The 18,847-nt window shown below is 51.4% G+C and overlaps 1 protein-coding gene across 1 annotated transcript in view; it reads right to left on the bottom strand.

The window, feature by feature from the left end:
* Positions 1-13,666, bottom strand: part of BSN (bassoon presynaptic cytomatrix protein) — a 41,500-nt gene extending 27,834 nt beyond the window's left edge. Inside the window, exons 1-2 of the mRNA XM_054699105.1 lie at positions 13,533-13,666; positions 10,139-10,547 (exon numbers count right to left, since the gene is read on the bottom strand). Of these exons, the coding sequence (XP_054555080.1) occupies positions 10,139-10,547; positions 13,533-13,666 (543 nt within the window). The remainder of the gene's footprint in view (positions 1-10,138; positions 10,548-13,532) is intronic.
* Between the last annotated feature and the right edge of the window lie 5,181 nt (positions 13,667-18,847).

Raw genomic sequence — 18,847 nt, 5'->3', positions numbered from 1 at the left:
ACTCAGTCCCAAGATTCCTTTAGAAAGGTCATTCTTGGGGGGTGGGGGGGCAGGGCTCACTCCCATCAAAGTAGGAGCTCCCAGGGGCAAGTTGTTTGTGCTCACCCTAAGTGGAGCTCCTGAAAGGAGGTTCTGTCCTAGGGCAACAGCTACAAACTTAGCTCCTTTGCACTCAACGCCCCATCTGCCATGCACCTGCAGGCTGCAGCAGGCCTGAGGTGGGAATTCCTAAGAAGAGGGATCTAGGAGGTGAAACTTCTTATCTGGGACTCCAGGGAGACCTCTTCCCCTTAGGTTCTGGACAAGATTGACCATGGGCATGTGCTAAAACTCTTGTACTAACAACCAGAACCTTCCTTTACTCAGTTCCCCTCACCCAGGTTGTGTCACAGCCATCTCACCTAAAATAGAACCTGTAAGAGACGCCCGCCAGTGACTCATCGCCCAGATGGGTGCAGCTATTTCTATCCAGCCTCTTCTAGACGGTGAGGAGCCTGAACCGCGCCCTCTCCTAGCCCCTTCCAGGTTCATGCCCAGGCAGATCGGCCTGGCATGCAAGGACTCCCAAGGAGAACACTGGCTGAGGGAACTCTCTGAACCCAGTAAGACTCGTCTCTCTGTCTCTCTCTCTCTGTCTCTCTCTCTCTGTCTCTCTGTCTCTCTCTCTCTCTCTCTCTTTCTCAGTCCCCTATGGGTCCCCAGGAGCCTGCTGGGAGGGGCTCAGCCTCTTCCTCCCTACTCCAAGGTCATCAACCCATGTCAGAAGAGGATGAACTGGGTAGGGAGAGAGAGGGCTGCATGCCCTGTGCTCACTGCCCATTGAGGCTGCATATACCAGGCCAGGCTGTGCAGAACTCCCTGACTTGGCCCAGCAGCAACGAGGGTCTCCCTCAGCTGTCCATAGTGCCTGTGGCTCCTTGACACCCTCCGAGCTGACTGCCAGAGGGAATGGCTTATCAGTGAGACAGGAAACCTGTGCTAGGGTTCTGCTGTCCACCACCTCCATGAGCCTGACCTGGCACATGGCCAGAAGACGCGCAGGCCACCAGCCGCAGATCTCAAGTGCCAAAAGGTAGAGGTGGAGAGGAGGGAATTTCCAAGAGCTACCCTGAGGCAGATGACTCTGCCAGATATCAGCTTTTGTTAGCTTGACCCGTCCTGCCAGCTACAAAGCCCATCCTGTCATCCCAGAGGACTGGCAAGGGCTTCAGTGGATGCCTGTGCACCCTAATCCAGGGGGCATCTGGGTGGCAGTAGGGAGGAGAACACAGTGTGGTGTACAAGTCAAGAAGTGGGCTGGGGCGAGAGGTAGCAGAAACCACAAGAGAGTGGCTTCCCACCGGGAGCCACTGCCCATCTTCGGGAGCCTGCGGGGAATTCAAAAAGTCAGGATCTTAGGGGCGCTGTGGCTCTGAAGGGACTTTCTCCCAGAAGAGCATCTTTCTCAGTTGCTCACTTACATGAACTGTGTAATGGGCAGAAGGGACGCCAGGGCAGCACTGCCATGAAAGACAGAGACCTGGGAGCAGGCTAGGGGCTCTTTGAGGCAAAGGTTGACCTGACAGTCGGCCCAGCCAGCCACAGCCACTCCCTGCTGCGCCCTCCCTTGGGGTCTGGAGTAGGTAGGACTGTGGGGGCAGTTCTTGGGAGGGGCTTCCGCAGGGAACCTGGTGGCACTAAAGTCTCATGTGACATATCTGGCTCCAAATGCTGTTGCCCTACGAGGCTGCTTCTGTTCTCGGGTGGAGCCAGACTCCCTTCACCTCCATGGCTGGTAGGAAGCTCTGAGGGCCCCCAGCAGTGACAGGCTTGCTTTCCACTTTCCCCTCCCACTCCCCCACCAGCAAGGAAAAAGAAGGATTGCAGACGTCATCTGGCCTGCCTTCCTGTGGAGAGCAGTCTTGCTCTTACGCCCAGCCCTCCCTGGGGGAGCAGCACTTGGTGTGTCAGATCACTCTGTGCTGACATCATGACTGATGCTGTATTCATGCTTTTTTTCCATTTTGGTACAAGTTCAAACACCACAGAAACAGCTAATAAATGAGCCATCCCTACTGTTGCCAAATCCAGAGGTTCTTGAGAGGGCCTCACCAGTCAGGGTGACCCCACGCTCTTCAAGGCTGTGAGTCACTGGTCAGGAAGCACATATCCCCCTAAGGCCCATGTACGAGGATGGGCAGGAGGAGGGAGTCAGGGCTGGCTGCGCCTTCATATTTCCCACAGCGTTGGGCATGTCACTTGCCCTATCCAGCACCCACTGCTGAGTCTGCCAACAATCTCCTTCACCTGTCAGCAGTGTGGCCTCAGCTTAGGGGCTGGCACCACAGGGACCCTTAAGGTGGACACATTGTTCCAGAGCTGGATCAGCCAAGCTTAGCGCACACTGTGTGAGGACCCTGAGGGCTCAGCACCTGAGACCAGCATTTGGGAAATGGAGGCTGAACCTAATTGTTTGCAGCTGGAAGGCCTTGCTGGCTGGAAGCTCCATGAAAGGACAAGAATCCATTCCCCACTGAGCCCTAGGCACAGCTGCCTCTTCACTGTCCAACAGTCCTCAAGTCCCAGCGCCTCCCTTTTCCCTACCCTAGGTGGCCTCCCCTGCCTCCCAGGCCCAAGTGCTGTGCCCTGTCAAATCTCTTGACTGTGACCAAGCCAACGCCCCTATTTTCCTGCCTCACCACATGTCTCGGTCCCCATCCAATCTTTTCAAGAGAAACTGGACTCCCTGGACTTAAGAATGTGACACTGCCTCACCCTCTCTTTAAAATCCCTGCATGGGGCCTTCCTGGTGGCACAGGGGCTAAAGACAGCGCTATCAAGCTATCACCAGATACTGCAGCAAGAGTCTATCCACCAATCTGCCAGCGGCCAGAGAGCAACTCAAATGGCACAGCAGAGCTCTGTCTCGCCCGCTGCTCCTCTCATCAGTGGATTTCAATAGATCCACCTGTTCTGCTCCCTATTCTGTCTCTAATAAATTCTTTCACCTCCCTGTACCTCTGCCCTATACCCCAGTTCTTGTATGCATAAATAAATCTTTTTAAAAAATCCCTGCAATCCTGGAGGCTCAGCTCCCTGCCCTCTCTTCCCCTCCTGGCTGTTGTTATTCCCAGTTCCCTTCGCCCTTGCCTCCCAGACTTCCACTGAACTGACTCCATTAGTTACCGGAGATGGCATCCACCCAGCCGATCCACCTGACACTTCTATCCCTCAGCCTCACTCTCAAACAATGGCCATCATCCCAAACTATACCTCTAAAATCCCCTCTATATACCTATCTGCCTCCAGCCTCCCAGGCCATTCCCAGATCTCCCCAGTGAAGCAGCCCTGGGTCCCATGGAGACGTCACCACTGAACCTTTGTTCCTTCTCTTCTTGCCCAGCTGAACCTACATGATCTGTCAACCCTGTCACTCTGCTAAATATCTGCTCTCTCTTGACCTGTGTGTGCTTCAGAACTAGACCCGACTACATACCCTTTCCTCCCAACCTTGACCCAACAGCTGAGACAGTACCAGGCAAGCGGGCTCCAGTGTAAATCAACTACATCCTGACCACCCCTGGTGCCTGGCAAACATGCTCCATCTCTCCAGGAAGCTTTCTCCACAGTCACTGGTTCAATTTCTCCCCCTCCCTGCCCTCCCCTGCCTTCTGGCACAAATGATGGCCAAGCTTCTTAAGAGGAGTCACACCATAGGATGCTTCTACACTCAGGATCTAGACCTGCCTCTTTGGGGGGCCACATCTTCAATCCATCTTCCACACCCCTAGGCATTGCTTTCCTTTCAGACTGCAAAGCCAACAGCTCCTGCTTTCCAGAAGCCCTCTCCTGCTGCACGCCTTCCCGCCTGCGCACTCTCCTCTCCTCCACCAAGCTGCACAAGCTGGTCACGAGGATAAAGCTCAAAAAATCCTGTGCTGAGTGAAAGAAGCCTTATGCAAAGATATGCTCTGCATGATTCCATTTATGTGAAGGTCTGGATGGGCAGAACTCATCCATGGTAGATAAAATTCAGGGCAACAGCTGTCTCTGGTGGAGGGTGGAGATGGACAGGGGTGGGTCTGGAGGGACTTTCTGACGTGCTGGGGAGGTTGTCTATTTTGATAGAATGTCACTGGAGAGCTTTTGTCAGAGTTCACTAAATAGTACACTAAAGCTTTGTACATTTCATTCTACATAAATTTTACCTGAAAAAAATCTTAAACAAATATCAAATTCTAGTTAAGTGTCTAGTGGAAAATATATGGATATCAATACACATCTGAGTCTCAAAGGTCTCCAGCCCCAATCTGCTTGCACATGCCTGGATACAGACTGCCAGCCGGTTGGGCTCTTCTAGGGTGTGCAAAAGCACGTTTAATTTGACATGGCCTGAACAGAAAAATTCTCCATCTCCATCCCCTACCCCCATATCCAATACTGTCTAACCTCCAAAATACACCAAGAATCTGTCATGGCTCTCTGCTGCCATCATCACTACCCCAGTCCAGTCTGCTCCCAGAACCCCTGCCCCATGGGCTACCCTCCAGACAGAAGCCCACCCAGAGGGATGGGGTGTGTAGTGGTGTGTTGCTGTTGATGTAAATATAATAATTATATGTAATTTATACAAGTATAGTATTAAACCTAACATAAAATTTGTTATTGTAATCATTTTAAGTGCACAATTCAGCGGCATTGGTTACATTCATGATGCGGTGAAACCATTACCTGTTTCCAAAGAGGTATTTGAAACGCACAGATGACCTTCCCACTGCTACTTTCCAAAACCCTTGAAATCGCATCTACAGACCGCAGCAGGATCTGCATGCCCCCCAATCCTGGCTCATAGCATCTTGGCCACCTCAACATGGCTTATTCCTACAAGGACACTTCCTCCCAGTCTCCCCTGCCTGCACCTGTCTCCAGCTTCAGGACAACATTGTGCTGCCTAATTGTCCCTCCTGTAGAAGCCCTCGAGTCTTGCAGCATCACACCCACCCCAACCTGGCCTCCATCCTGGTTATCTGCATCCCTGACAGCTTCCGCCCCCCACAAGTGGGACTGTGTGTGTGTGTTTGGGTGGTTATTGCTGGAAGGACTGCCTCTCCCCTGACTGGAAGGCTCCACAGGGCTATTTCAGTTCTGCCTGATTCCCCAGCGCTGAGGACAGTTCCTGGCTTGTCATAAGAGCCCAAAAAGCATTTGTAGGGGGAGGAAAGGATAAGAAGGGAGAGGGCCCACCCGCTGACCAAGGATACCATCAGGGATACCCAGACAAAAGACTGAGCTAAATAGATGGTAGGAGCAGCAAAACCAACAGAGGAGCAGCCAGAAACCTGTGATTTCCCTGTTCCTCCTCTTCCTGCCTCTGGTTTTCTCCATCACCTCCCACCTTGTTCCTGTCTCCCTGTTTCCATTTTATTTATTTTTCCTTTTCTCTACCATTTTTCTCCATATACATTTCATTCTGTTTCTTTTGCCCTCACATAAAAGCAGGTGTTTTAGGAATGAAATTTCATATTTTCTGTTCTGAATTAATTTTAGGCCCTACATTCATTCTTAGAACACTTTATAGTGGTCTTTGATAGGTAAAAATTCAAGTTTCATGCCTGGTGGCTCCAGCTCTGAAACAACTCCCAATCCAGCACAGTTGCTTCTTCGACATGGCCCCAGTGGCTCTGGCCTCCACCCGGCAGTGGTCCAAGCAAGGAGGTGCTCTCTCCTGGGAACAGAGACCAACAGCAGGGCTGGCTGGCCTAGGGTTGACTGGAGCTCGGGTTGCATTTCTCTATTGACTTGGAGATTGTTTGGGTTAAAGTGGACATGGCAAGTCAAACTGCCCGATGACTAGGTGAACGGAGGGAGAAAGGCCTCAAAGGGTTGCCACCTGGAGACCCACTTGCATTTTGTTGGGGGGAAGGCTGGGCACATTATAAACATCACCTCCTCCTGGGGCCACAAAGGAGGAAGACATCTTTGCCTCTCAGCCCACTACCGGCCCCAGGTCCCAACAGCTGCTCATGGGCCCAGGCAACAGTGTGGCCAGGAGGGAGCAGAGGAAAGGGGGCAAGGCTGGGAGCTGCAGTGGAGGGATCCATGCTACACACAGCACCACCCCCGGGCCATCTGGTGCCCCGGCCCTGCCAGAAAGGAGTGGGTTGCAGGCAGTAGAGAAAGAAGCTTGTGGCCACTGTGTTGTCTCCCTCCCTTCTCCACACCACCCACTGGGTGAGCGCCTACGCCAAGGCTTGCCAATGGGTGGGGGTGGGGACACATTGGGTTAAACAACCTTGGTTTGGTTTCCGCAAAGTCCAAACCTTGGAACAGACAAGGAAAGACCATGATCGCGCTTCTGTAGTTTTCTTAGAGAAGCTTTTAAGTAATTCTGATTAGCGCAAGAGAGGTGGGTCACCAAGACCTGGAAGGCTGGGGATGGGGTCACAGTCCTTGGACTAGCTTCACTTTTAGAGAAATCTGACATTCAAGAAGTTTAAGGTCCTTGTCTAAGAACCCACACCCAAGGAGAGAAGAGGAGAAAAATCTTCTTGCCTCCCCCCATCACTGGGTGCTGAATGGGTTTAAATGCTAACACCTCTGACCTTTTGACCAGTGCATCCTTAGAGGAAGGTCTCTTGTGGGTGGTAAGAAATGTTCAGAATCCATAAGGGAAACCCCCCACCCCAGTCATTTGCCATGGTTTAAAACAGGTTAAGTTATTCACCTACTGTGAGCCACCAGGTCTGATGAAATGGCCTCCACCATGAAGAGCAGCCAGGAGAGCCCTATTTGTCTCAGACCTTCCTCAGTATGGATGGAGAATCGGGGCTTAGAGTCCCTGGGAGAAAACTGGAGACCCGCCCTTTGATTCTAGGTCCAGCCCTTTTGCTCCAGAATAACCCAGAATAGGCCAGACTTCCCAAGACCAGGTCACCTCATCCTCAAATAGGGAGTGCTTTGCAGCCTCAATGTGGACCAGGCACTCAGAAGCCCAGCAAGGTCATGGGCAGGCATCTTCTTCTTGAGCCCTCACAGCTCAAGGACTGGCCACCCTGGGCGTGGACAGACAGCTAGTACCATGTCTGTGTAAGTTCATTACCCCTTTGGCAGCCCTTGGGCTGACAGGTGCAGCTTGGATCCACTTGCCATTAAAATAGTAGTTTCAGACCTCAGACACTGCTCTAGCCAATGGCACTACCTGTTCTACCTGGCCCAGACCCAGCACGCTGTTTCTGCAGGACTCATCAAAAATTATAAGACATTGACAGATGCTGTGTGACGGAAAAACAACAAGTCCAGTGACCGTGGGCCCAGGAGTTCCTCTCCTTCCCCTCCTGTTGCTTATTTGTCCTGATGTAGCCATTCAACACGAAGGTGATGCAACTTGAGGACAAGCCAGCCAATGATTCTCTACCTATGAAACGCATGAAGAAAGCACCATTTTCCATGATCACATTTCCAAAGATCCAAGAGCAGCTTCAGTGGTGTTCTCAGAGAGGTCATGAAAGCCCCCCTGTGACTTATGTGGCCCTAGTCCCTCTACAGGGATGCCATAGGCCTCCCCCTGCTATTGCAACGCTGTAGAGCAATGCATCTCATTGATGCTCTGACAGGGCTTCGGTCATCTTTGAGGCAGGATGCAGGAGCCAGGCTGCTGGCCATTCTCACTGAGGCTCCGCATCACCACATTAGTAGTTTCAGGCACAGCCTCAGACAGGATCCCCATTGGGGTCCCCGGTGACCAGAGTCTAAAGCATATCTGTGCTGGGACCGGCAGTACCCCGCCCCCCTCCTTAGTGTCTTTCCATTTGAGCTGGGCCCTGCCTGGGAAGTGCAGGACTAATAAAGGAAGTGAGTGCTGGAGCTGAGTTTTCTGAAAAAGGCCACTCTCCCTGAGTACCTGACACCAGGACCAGCCCTTCACACTGTCCAGAATCTCAGGCCAGGCTGAAACCCTGCACAGAGATGCCAGGGCAATCCTAGAAACAGCCTTCTTGGGTGACATAACATCAAGTTAGAGGCACCAGAATAGGTCTGGTCTGACCAGGTGGGTCTAATAGCAGCTATGTGAGCAAAACCTGAGGACTTGTGTTCTTGTGACTTTGAAAGCATGACCAGGGAAGTGAATCTGCTCTGAGCAAAGCAACACTAACTCAAGGTAAATATGCCGATTCTTTTTCCTCAACAGGAACACCACTAAAAGCCAAAGTTGGTGACCCCAGCAGAAAAGGGGCTCCACCAGGTGAGAGCCTGGAAAATAAACTAGGTCAGCATTTCCCAAACTGGATGCCAGGCAACTGGATGGATGCAGCTGCTAATGTTCCGGGAAAGCAAGTCTGGGGAAGGCTCTGGCCTACCACTCTGTCTTGGAGCTCTAAGAGGCCCCTCAGGATGCTGAAGGCCCTGAGAAGTCTCATAGCAAAGAGCTATTGCATTTGTCCAGCTTGGCAATTGCTTCAATACCTGGCCAAGAAGCCTACTCATCACCAAACACCATGAGTCTGCAGTAAGTTTGAGTCCCTTCTCCTGGCCCTGAGCCTTGGCTTCCTCCCTACACAATGAGACAGATGGACCGAGTGTCGCCAAGGTCCTCCCACTCTGCTGTTTTTCCAGGCACAGCCAAAGGCTGGCTTTCTTCCCAACTTACTCCTGGGCTTGGGGGAGCCTGTTGTGTGGCAAACGTTGGGATGTCCACTAGGAAATTGGTGCCGCCATGTGGGGCTCTCCCTTGATCTCTGCCTACCCCACTTGGAGGGGTTCAGATACTGCTGCTCAAGTGAGCATCTTAGGGAGGCTGGGAGCCAGAGGGGTGAGGTCACACCAGTGGGATGCCCCACAGGGTCAGCTCTCATCCCTGCCTGCCAAACCACCCTGCTCCTGTGAAACCAGGTGCTTCAGGCTTCTCGCTGGCAAAAACACAAAGGCAAGCTTCCCTGGCCTTAATCACACTGTTCTAAATACTGAAGACAAACACTTACCTAACTGATCAGTGCAGGGATGGGCCCGTTGCTAATCGCAGATGTAATAATCACGAGTGTGCACGCCTCCTCAGGAAGCCTCCACACTCCAGGAGTGACTCCAAATGCACTGAGTCATCTCCCCGCACCGGCAGCTCCTTCCTCAGAATCTCACACTTACCTCTCGCAAACCACACGTCCCACACCCACAGCACCTCATGTCACAAATAGACCCCGACCTGTGAACAATTATTCTCACTCATCCCCCACCCACGTGGTCCAAATGGCTCCTGCTGCTGATAATCTAGAGGCGGCCAGGCCTGTACCTGTAGCCAGCCATTCCCAACCTACCCAAGAGCAGAGCCCCAGGGGACGACCAGAGACTTCTGTGGGTCAGTCCAGAGGAGAGGGAGAGAGCCAGCAAACCCATTCAGTTCACTGCAAAGGAAGGGCCCCAGTTCGGCTAGTGTATTAGAAACCTCAGCCTTCAGGTCACCAAGGAGTCTCCGGGGGCTTGGCTGAGCACCCCACAGTAACTGGCCAGGATGAGACTGTGGACAAAAAGGAGGCCAATCTGATGCAAATGGCCTGCAGTGGCCTCTTGGTGAGTGTAGGACAGTCACCCATTGTGAATGCCTGAACCCCAACCTAGGCCTCTACCTTACCCCGAGCTTGTTGCTCTGGGGATGATACTGCTTCACTGGCTAACTGGAATTAAAATCCAGAGGAGGAAGTTCCCAGAGACCAGCTGGAAGGTAGTTACCTGCTGCCCCTAAAACCTTGCTCCCCTTACCAGCACCCTCCTCCCAGACCCACTACACCAGGGAGAGAAGGGGAAGGGCCAGGGACATGTTTCCCCCTTTGGGCCCTGCAGCTGCTCATGGCCCTCATCCCAGGGAGCACCCACTGGAAACAGTTGTCCATGAGACTGTCTCTAGCCCTCTCCATTTTCCAGGTCAAACTTGGACCAGGCAAGAAAGCACCTTCTACTCTAGAACTCTGCCCAAGCTTTCAGGAGGTGCAGGAATCCCTTGGAAGCTCTAGGGCCAGGACTTGTTCTCTGCTGCCACATCTGGGAGCCAGGATACACCCCCCCAGGGAGATACAGATGCTGGTGACCAAGGGAAATCATTAGGAAGAGTTGGTGAAAGAGAAGTAACCAGGGAAAGCAGGTACGGGGAGCCCGCGCAGAGGGTGGTTACCTGGGTAAGGTGAGGGTTGGGGTTGAACCCACACTGGTTGCAGACCTTGTTGTGACACTGGGTGCAGGTGTTGAAGTTTGGCTGGCTGGGGGTCGATGTGAGGTCCGAAGTCTTACATATGGGACACAGCATGCTGCTGGGAAGGGGAGCAATCTGGGGGACGGAGTAGGGTGATGTGGGGGTGCTGCCTCTGTCTGGTGACACAGAGGGGGAGCGCCCTGATCTCTGCGTCCTGCTGTCTACCTGCAGCGTTCTGCGGGGGCCATCAGCCTCCTGGCCTGCTGGGCCCTGTGCCCTTGTTTCTCGGGGGCTCTCACGGCCCGGAGCGGTAGCAGAAGCCTGCTTCGGGGTTGGGGAAGCTGCTCTCTGGCTACCCAGGGGCTCCTTGGGGTCCAGTCTCCTGGAAATGCTGAAATGACATTGAAAATGACCATGTTAGAGACACATCTTAGAGAACACCCTGCACAGGTCTCTCCCAAATTAGCTGAATCTTCCAAACCCCATCACCACCCGCTTCCACCTGCCCAGCAGCATCACAGTCATCACTTGCTGAGCACTGATGATCCCGGCTGAGCTCTGACAAGTGTCTCCCACTTAGCCCTAAGCATAAGCCATGTGGTAGGATCATGAGGGTCTCCTCTTACATCTTGATGAAGTGTGGATTCTGATTCAGCAAGTCTGGGTGGGGTCTGCATTTTTAAGATTCTCTAACGTGAAGCCTAGACAGTTGACCTTGAACAACCCGTGACCAACCAAAGATAGCCACTGATTGAATCTGCAAATGCAGAACCCACAGACAAGGGGTGACTATAAGTTATAGGTGAATTTTCCACTGGGGACAGGAAGGGGGGTGCCAGCACCCCCAACCCTGGGGTTGTTCAAGTATCAACTTTACTGTGGTCTGCAGACCATACCCTGAGTACCAAATCTCTAAACCTCTATATTAGAAACCCCTAGGGTGATTTTGAAATTCCTGACTCTCAAGACTGCACCCCAAATAAATTACATGAGAATCTGTGAGGGCAGGACCCTGACATTAGCATTGTTTCCCCCCATGGTAACTCCAACATGAAACTCAAGTTCAGAGCATAGTCCCGGCAGGTCTGTTATGTTCTGGCTTGTCCCCAGACAGTTGGGGATGGGTGAGGGAGGCACCCCAATGCCTAGGTCATGCCATCTTCAACGGAGACAAAAGAACATTCCTTCTGGCAGTCTTCCAGCAGGCCCAGTACCAGGCCAAGTCCTTGCGGTGGTGGTGGTGGGGTGTTACTTTTCTGGGATTGCAAGGCTGGGCGGGGCTGCAGTTCTAGGATGCAGCCCTAGAGGAAGAACTGAGCAAGGTCCAGTGTGCCTGACCATCTCCATCTTGACCTGGCCCCTGTGGGGAAACCAGCAGTGTCGAGTGGCTCAATAAAGTACAAGGCAAACCAATTCCCTTATATCCCTTCTATCTGACCTAACTTAAGGTCATTTCTGCCAATTTTCCTTTTCCAATTTGAAAGAAGCTAAGCACAGAAAGCCAAAGACAATGCTTCATATTGTTCCCCTGCAATTCTACACCTGCTTCAGGCTGTATTCATTTGGGTAGATACTGGCACCCAGGAGACAGGGCAGTCTGGGTGAACAGCACCACAAAGGCCCTGCCACAGCTGCCTGCCCTGCCCCTCCTGCCCTCTGTCCTAATGTCTGGCTGACAGGAGTAGGCACTAAGTCTGCTGTCCTGTGTGGAGGCCATCTGCTTGCCAAAAAGACTGAGGAGCCAATAGGCAGGATGCCTTAGGACAAACCATTTCAGAGGGGAAGCAAGGAGCTCACCTGGGAGGCTCCAAGATACTCTGCAGTTCTTCCTCCCTCCTGAGGAACTGCTGGTGGAGAGATATACCCTCAATATAATAAAAGCTCTTCCAGAAAAAAAGAGACACTAGTCAATGCCCATCAAGTATTTCTTTCATGAACCAACAACAGCATCCATCCAGGTTTACTTTCTCCTTCATAAGACAACCAGAGCCCCAGCCTAGTCCCTCTGGGCCACCTTTGCCACAGCTGTGAGACCCAGTATGGTGCTAGACAGAATTTCTCTGGCCCATATTCAGAACCTGGGCTCTAGGGCCTTTCAGGAGACTCATGTCTAGGTATAATAAAGAAATATTCCCACTAGGTTAAATTCATAGTTTCAATTTTTACTTAAATTATTTGAGGCTGGAATTTAAAAGCAACCCTTGAAAGCTAATCAGAAATGACTGAGAGCCTTTATAGCATGTGAAAGGACCATCGCCCCCTCTCCAGGAGGCTTGTGGTTTCTTGAGAAATTTGGCAATTTCTACAGTACATATGTGTCACCTGATGTGTCCAAGGCAATCTTCTGTGTTCACAATGACCTTTCAGTTCAATGTTGCATCACCATGTGGTCTTTCTGGGGACATTTTGTGTGGCAATTAAGGATGCAAATTGAAGTCGACTTTCAACTCAGCTGTGGTGAGAGCGAATAAACAAGGTTCCACACCAGCAAAGTCTGCAGGGCAGGGGCCACGCTCCCCGCACTCAGGCCAGTGTGTGTGCACATACCACACAGGGGCTGCAGCTGAGAGTTGGCAACTGCAGCACTCACCATGACCCCTTGGGATCACTCACCATTCTGGATGATTGCTCACACCTTCTCCTTGATCTTCAAGCTTCCCACATCTCCCTCACTCCCATCACTGACAACCTGCTTGCCATCTCACTAGGAAAGTGGAAGCCACTGAGGGGAATTTGCACAGCCCTGCCACTTCACACCTGCGCCCAGGGTTTGCCCGCCTCCTTCTCCCAAGGCCCACCTCTCACCTTCATAACTTCTCCCCTCTCCTCTACTACCCCACGCCTCCTCTCTATTGGATCATTACAATTACCATGAAAACAAGCTTCTTCCATCCTATTAAAAAAAAACAAAAAAAAAACTTTGACCACTTTCTCCTTCAGTGCTGCTCCTCTTTTTACCAAAACTCCTTTAAATTGCTGTCTCCACTCACTGCCTCCTGCTCCTTTCTTCCCTTCCTCTCAACTCAATCCAACCTGGCCTTTCCCCTTCGTTCCACAGAAATTGCTTGGGTCGCAATCACCAATGGCCTCATTTGCCACTGTATCAAATCTGACAGTTACTTCTCAGTTGCTGATCTCACCTGGTCAGCAATAGCACTTGATACTGCTGAGTATCCCTTCTTCCTGAAATATGCCTTCCAGAACACCACCTTTTCGTGGGCTTCCTTCTCCCTCTTAGCCACACCTCTCTAAACTCTTTTGCAGGTTCTTCCTCATCTTTCAATCCCAGAGCCCCGCTTCTTAATTTGGGGGGGATTCAGGATTTGTGTAAGTTAGCTTCTCTGAATCCACATCATTCCTGAGTCACAAGACCTACTTGGTGGAAAAGTCCCAGTTATCACACTTGTGCTGTCTCATAGGCATCTTAAATTTGATGTGTCCAAGCTGGGCCCTTCCAGTCTTCCCTCTGGAGTCGTCCTTGACACCCTTCTTTCGGTCCACGTCAATCATCAGTAAATCTTGTTGACTGCAGTGGGGCCACTCCCATTGCCTCCTCTCTCCACCTATTTCAAGCCACTGTCCCCTCTTTATTCATTTTGGCACAAACCTGGCTGAGTCCACTTGCCCACCTCTGGTCTTTTCTTCACACAGAAGCTAAGAAGATCTTTACACACCTAAGTCAGACCATTTTCCTTCTCTGCTTAACCCCTCCAACAGTGTCCTTTCTCTCCCAGAGGAGAAGACAAATGCTTTATGGTGGTCTATGAGGCCCTGTGAGATTTAGCACCTTCCCTCTGGCCTCGTCTCTTACTAAGCTTCCTCTCCCTCCCTCCCTTCCCCTTACACCAGGCCCACTCCTGCCTCTGGACATCCACATTTGCTGTTCCCATTAGCAGCACTGTACTGTCTCAAGTCTGCTCTTCAGCACCCTTCAGAGACAACTTCTCTGACCACTCTACTAAAATACAGCTTCTGTCCCTCCTCTCTGTTCTCCACAGAGTGGATTACACCTTCTGACTATCATAGAATATATTGCTTTGGAGTATCATCCATGATCCCTGCATTAGGCTGCCAGCTCTGTGGACAGGACCTTGGTGTGCTCTCTCTATAGCTATACCCCAGAGCCTCATGCCTGACAACCTGGATGCTCAATATATATTTCCTAAGTCATGATTCACATCATGACTCAGGACAGTAAAAAGGCTCCAGTGTGGGAGCTGAGGGAACCTGGCAAGTAAGGGAGAGGGCACTCGGCCTTCCATGGATCCGACCTCACACGAGAGTGAATGACAGGAATAACACCTGGAGTGCTCTTGGCCACTTGCTGCACCCCCAGTCCTACAACCAGAATGCTTCGCTGACCACAGCAGTGGCAGTGCCAACTGAACCCTCTCCCCAAGCTCCACTGTATGCCAAGCACCTGCCATATATTAACTCCTTTCAGCCTCACAGCAAATCCATGGGGTAGGATCTACTTTGCCCACTTTACAAACAAGGAAACTACCCCACATAGAAGTTACGTAAATTACGAAGCCTCGCAGTAGACCTCTCCTGCTGCACCCACTGCTCCCCTCAGTGGTGTATTTCATCGGTCTGCCTGTTCTATTCCCCGCTCTGGCTCTGGTGAGTTCTCTCACCCTCCCGCGCTTCTGACTATACCCAGTGCTTGTATAAATAAATAAATAAATAAATAAATAAATAAATAAATCTTTAAAAATAAATAAATTACGAAGCCATTATGACTTCAAGTGGTAGTCCCACTTGAATCCACTAGTAGGATTCCAATGTTAAGGCCATCCGTCCATTGCTCCACACCGCCGCACTAGGACAGTACAGTGAGGCTGCAGAGAGAGGGGAAACTCCGTACCAGGTGGGAAGAGCAGTTTAAATGGAAGCTCCCTAGAGACAGGTCTCTGACCATTTTGTCCCAATGTAACCCAGGACCCAGCACCAGGCTTGGCACTGAGAAGGCCGTGAATAAGAACATACAAAGTACTCAGAGGGAATTGTGAGCAGGGCAGTGAGCCCAAGGGGTGGGGCTCAATTAAGGCAATGACAGGATTTCATTATCATCCCTTCACCTGGAGTTTGCTGAGATGCCTAGAGAAAATGACTTCAACCACACACTCATTCATTCATTCATTCATTCAGGCATGCAGTCATTCATGAACATTCACTGACCCCAGGACTAATTCCAGGTCCAGTGATAGGTATTGATGGCATGAAGGGATTATGTCTCTAACAATGGAAGGTGAGTCCACAGGTGTTCATATTTTATCCATTACATCTTACACATATTTTATAAGTATTATTATATTCTTTATCGATACCTATGCAACATTTAATTCAAATTCACTTTTTAACAAGTGAACCCAGTCCTCTAGGAGCCTCTGGTCTAGAGGGGAGACAGACATACAAACAAATCACTGCCCAGACACACTGCTGCATGGTTTGGGGAAGGGGCTAAGTCTGAGAAGGCCTAGAGGGTCAGGAGACATCTAACCAGGTCTTAAAAGATGGGCTGTTCTCCCTGAGGTGAAAGAGCAAGTTGGGCAGAAGGGGCAGCGCACACAGAGGGCAGCCACATGCCGGCGCAGCCTCGTGCTGGGTGGCCGTGCGGGGCAGGACTGCAGGTGTCAGTGCCCTTCTCAACACTCAAATGCTCCTGATGATACTCTGCACGCAACCACCTGAACTAACTAAGCATAGCTTTAAATGGGAAGGGCCAGAACAGCAGGCCTCTGAGGTTTTCAAACAAGGGAGTGAGCGCTCTGGTTCTTTGTCACAGAGATGGCAGCGGCAGGGGAACAGTGAGAATAAGACAGCCCAAGAGCTAGTCCACGAGGTGAAAGAGGGAAGATTTAGCAGGGATATTCTGGCTTGAGGCTCAGGGAGTAGTGGTCCTTTTAATTAAGATGGGGAGTCCAGAAAAAGAAGCCAGTGGTAGGCGGAGAAGGGAGAAGTGAAGGCAGTCATGAGGCTGGGTTTGGTTATGTTGATTTGGGGGCCGGGGACGGGGGCAGGCAAGCAACATCAGGAGATGGGTTGGCGCTCAGGTTCAATTCAGATAAGTAAATATTTTTATCTGGGAGAATTAACAGGTAAACCTCAGGGATAGAGATTACACAGAGGGCAATGGTCGAGGAAAGATTTGTGGGAGCATCAGCACTTACAGGAGCATAAGAGGTGCCAGAAACGGAGAAGTCAGAGAAAGAATGAAAAGATGACATCACTCCCACTCCAGGTTTAGTAGAGTTCCCAAGAGGAGGAGGAGGAAGAGGAGGAGGAGGAGGAGGGATCTTCAGCACACATGCGCTATGAATCTGCAGACTAGGGGCCAGTACGGAAAAGTTGCCCCCATGAAGGCCCCACCCTGAATGCCCAGGCCCTCTCCCCCCCAGTCAGCTCCCTAGCCTGAGCAGCACAAGGGTCACCCACAGCAGGAGATCCAGGAGTCAAGACTGCCTCTGATACACCCCTGAGCATAAGCCCCGCCAGGACCAAGGTGGCTGGAGTAGCCCAGGGCCTCCTCAGCAGGATAGAGGTGCACCCTCCAGGTGGTCCTACTTAACAAAGGTCTCCACTGGGTGGGAATAGGAACGGAAGGAGGGAAACAAAGAGGAGTGAGGTAAACACAGGCAGGACCCCGCCCAGCCCTAGGGAAGACCTGGTTTCATGGTTATGATCCTGTGCGGTGAGGCCCTTGAGGCCATTGTTCCTCCCAGCAGCCTCAGGGAGCCCCATCACTGGGCGGGGAGCTGCCTTAGGACAGGAAGGGGAGAGGGACACTGCCATAAAGCAGAAAAGAAAGGAGGGCAGGTAGGTGGAGAAGGAAGAGGCAGAGATATGGGGGAGTGGCTGGAAGCTCAGCAGGAAGGAGACTAAAAATGCCTTATCTAGATATATTTTTAAAATGGCCAGGAAAGTTAGAGGATGTAAAAATAGCTGGGTTTCTACCAGCTTTCTTCCCTTTCGGCACTGAGACTATTAACTGATCAGACACAAGTCTTGAAGCTGTTTAGCGTGGCAGGAAGGAGGCCCTGGTCACAGGAGGCAGCTGGGGAGGAGCACAGTTCATTCAATCGGTCTCCCCCTAGTATCACTCAGAGCTGGTGGCTCCTGTGCATGCCCACTCCTGGGGGAAACCACCCACACCGCACTGGTCAAAACTTGGGCTCTCCTCAGTTAGGAAAGGCCTAAGGCCAACATGCTCCAGTAGCCAGAAATGCTCCCAAACACCATGGGCATCCGTAAGCGCAGAGCTGCCAAGGATGGGCTGCCCTGGACCATGGTGGGAAGGAGTCTGGGCTGCTCTGGTAGCTGCGCTCAGGGAGGGCCTGCTCAGCGTGAAGCAGACCAGAGGGAAAAGCAGGGAGGGATGGAGACAGTGGGGGCGCCAGAGGGAAAACCAGGCTGGGTTCCACCTGGCAGCATTCTAGAGCATGCACCCCACTGCCTCCAGTTGAATATTTGAAAGAGAAATATTTCACACCAATAAGTAGCTGTCTGTTCACCAGGAGGGGAATGAAGTTAAAGAAACTGTTTTTCCAAGTCAGAGGCGCCGGAAGAGCTGGGCAGCTTCAAAGGTTTTGATAAATTCAGGCTGACCTTTCCGTAATGGGTGATTACAGTGGGCAGATGCTGTGAGAGGATCTCGCCTTTGAGACTCATGCCAGGAAGGATCACGGGGCGGCCCCAGTGGTCCCCGTGTACTCAGGCAGAGAGGCAGAGCCTGCAGAACAGAAAACAGCAGATCCTGGTCCTGGAGCGTCTCTCTCAGAAATGGAGGTGAGAATTCGGAAAGTTTGAGTTTAGGAAAAATGCAGTTTTCACACAAGAAGACATTTCTTGGCCTGCCCAACTCTCAGGCTAGTAGCTCCTGATTTTTTTTTTTTTAAGATTTATTTATGCATACAAGAGCTGGGGTACAGGTATGGGGGGTGAGAGGATTCACCAGAGACAGAGTGGGGAGTCTTAACAGGCAGATTGACTGAAATACACTGCTGAGGGGAGCAGCGGGCGAGTCAGAAGTCTGCTGCACCATGTGGGTTTCTCCCTGGCCAGCTGGAGGATCGAACTATTGTTGCAGAAGCTGCAGACAGCTTCATAGTGCTGTGCTTAACCCCTTGCGCCACCAGGGAGGCCCAGCTCCTTATTTTTTGACCATGTATCCCTACCAATAACACATGTTTGTACATCCCTAACATATGGACATTTACCCACCAGTTATGTACATATATACTATTGATAAAATATACCTCTCCAAATGGAAAAGTTATAAAGTATAAAATAGGAAATAAATGTAAATAGGAGTTTTCATGTTTTCCTCCCATAATTCAGTTGGTTCTCATCTCCTCTGCCCCTCTTGCCCAGTTCTGAGGCCACTACTACAAAAATTCTTCATCTCCCATTCTTTAAAGGCATCTCTGTCGGTTGACCACACCAGATTCTCTCCTCTCTCCAGCTTTGTTCCATTGACAGGACTAGCCTCACCCACCTTCCTGACCCCCTGGGAACCAAAAGAATTTGCTCTGCTGATAGCAACAGCACAGAGGTGAGGGTCCCCATGATACTTGGCTGTGACACTTGGGAGCCTGTGATTGCACGGAAAGCCATCTCCATGGGCTCAGAGCCTCTGAGATGCTCTCTTGGAGCCGGGGGATGCCCTGCTGGCTAAGTAGGTATCACATA

Source organism: Talpa occidentalis, unplaced genomic scaffold (genome assembly GCF_014898055.3).
Source record: "Talpa occidentalis isolate TD23 unplaced genomic scaffold, MPIMG_talOcc4v2.1 talOcc4.10, whole genome shotgun sequence".
Classification (NCBI taxonomy): domain Eukaryota; kingdom Metazoa; phylum Chordata; class Mammalia; order Eulipotyphla; family Talpidae; genus Talpa; species Talpa occidentalis.
Note: the sequence above shows the minus strand (reverse complement) of the source record. Positions and strands in the feature narration are given on the sequence as shown.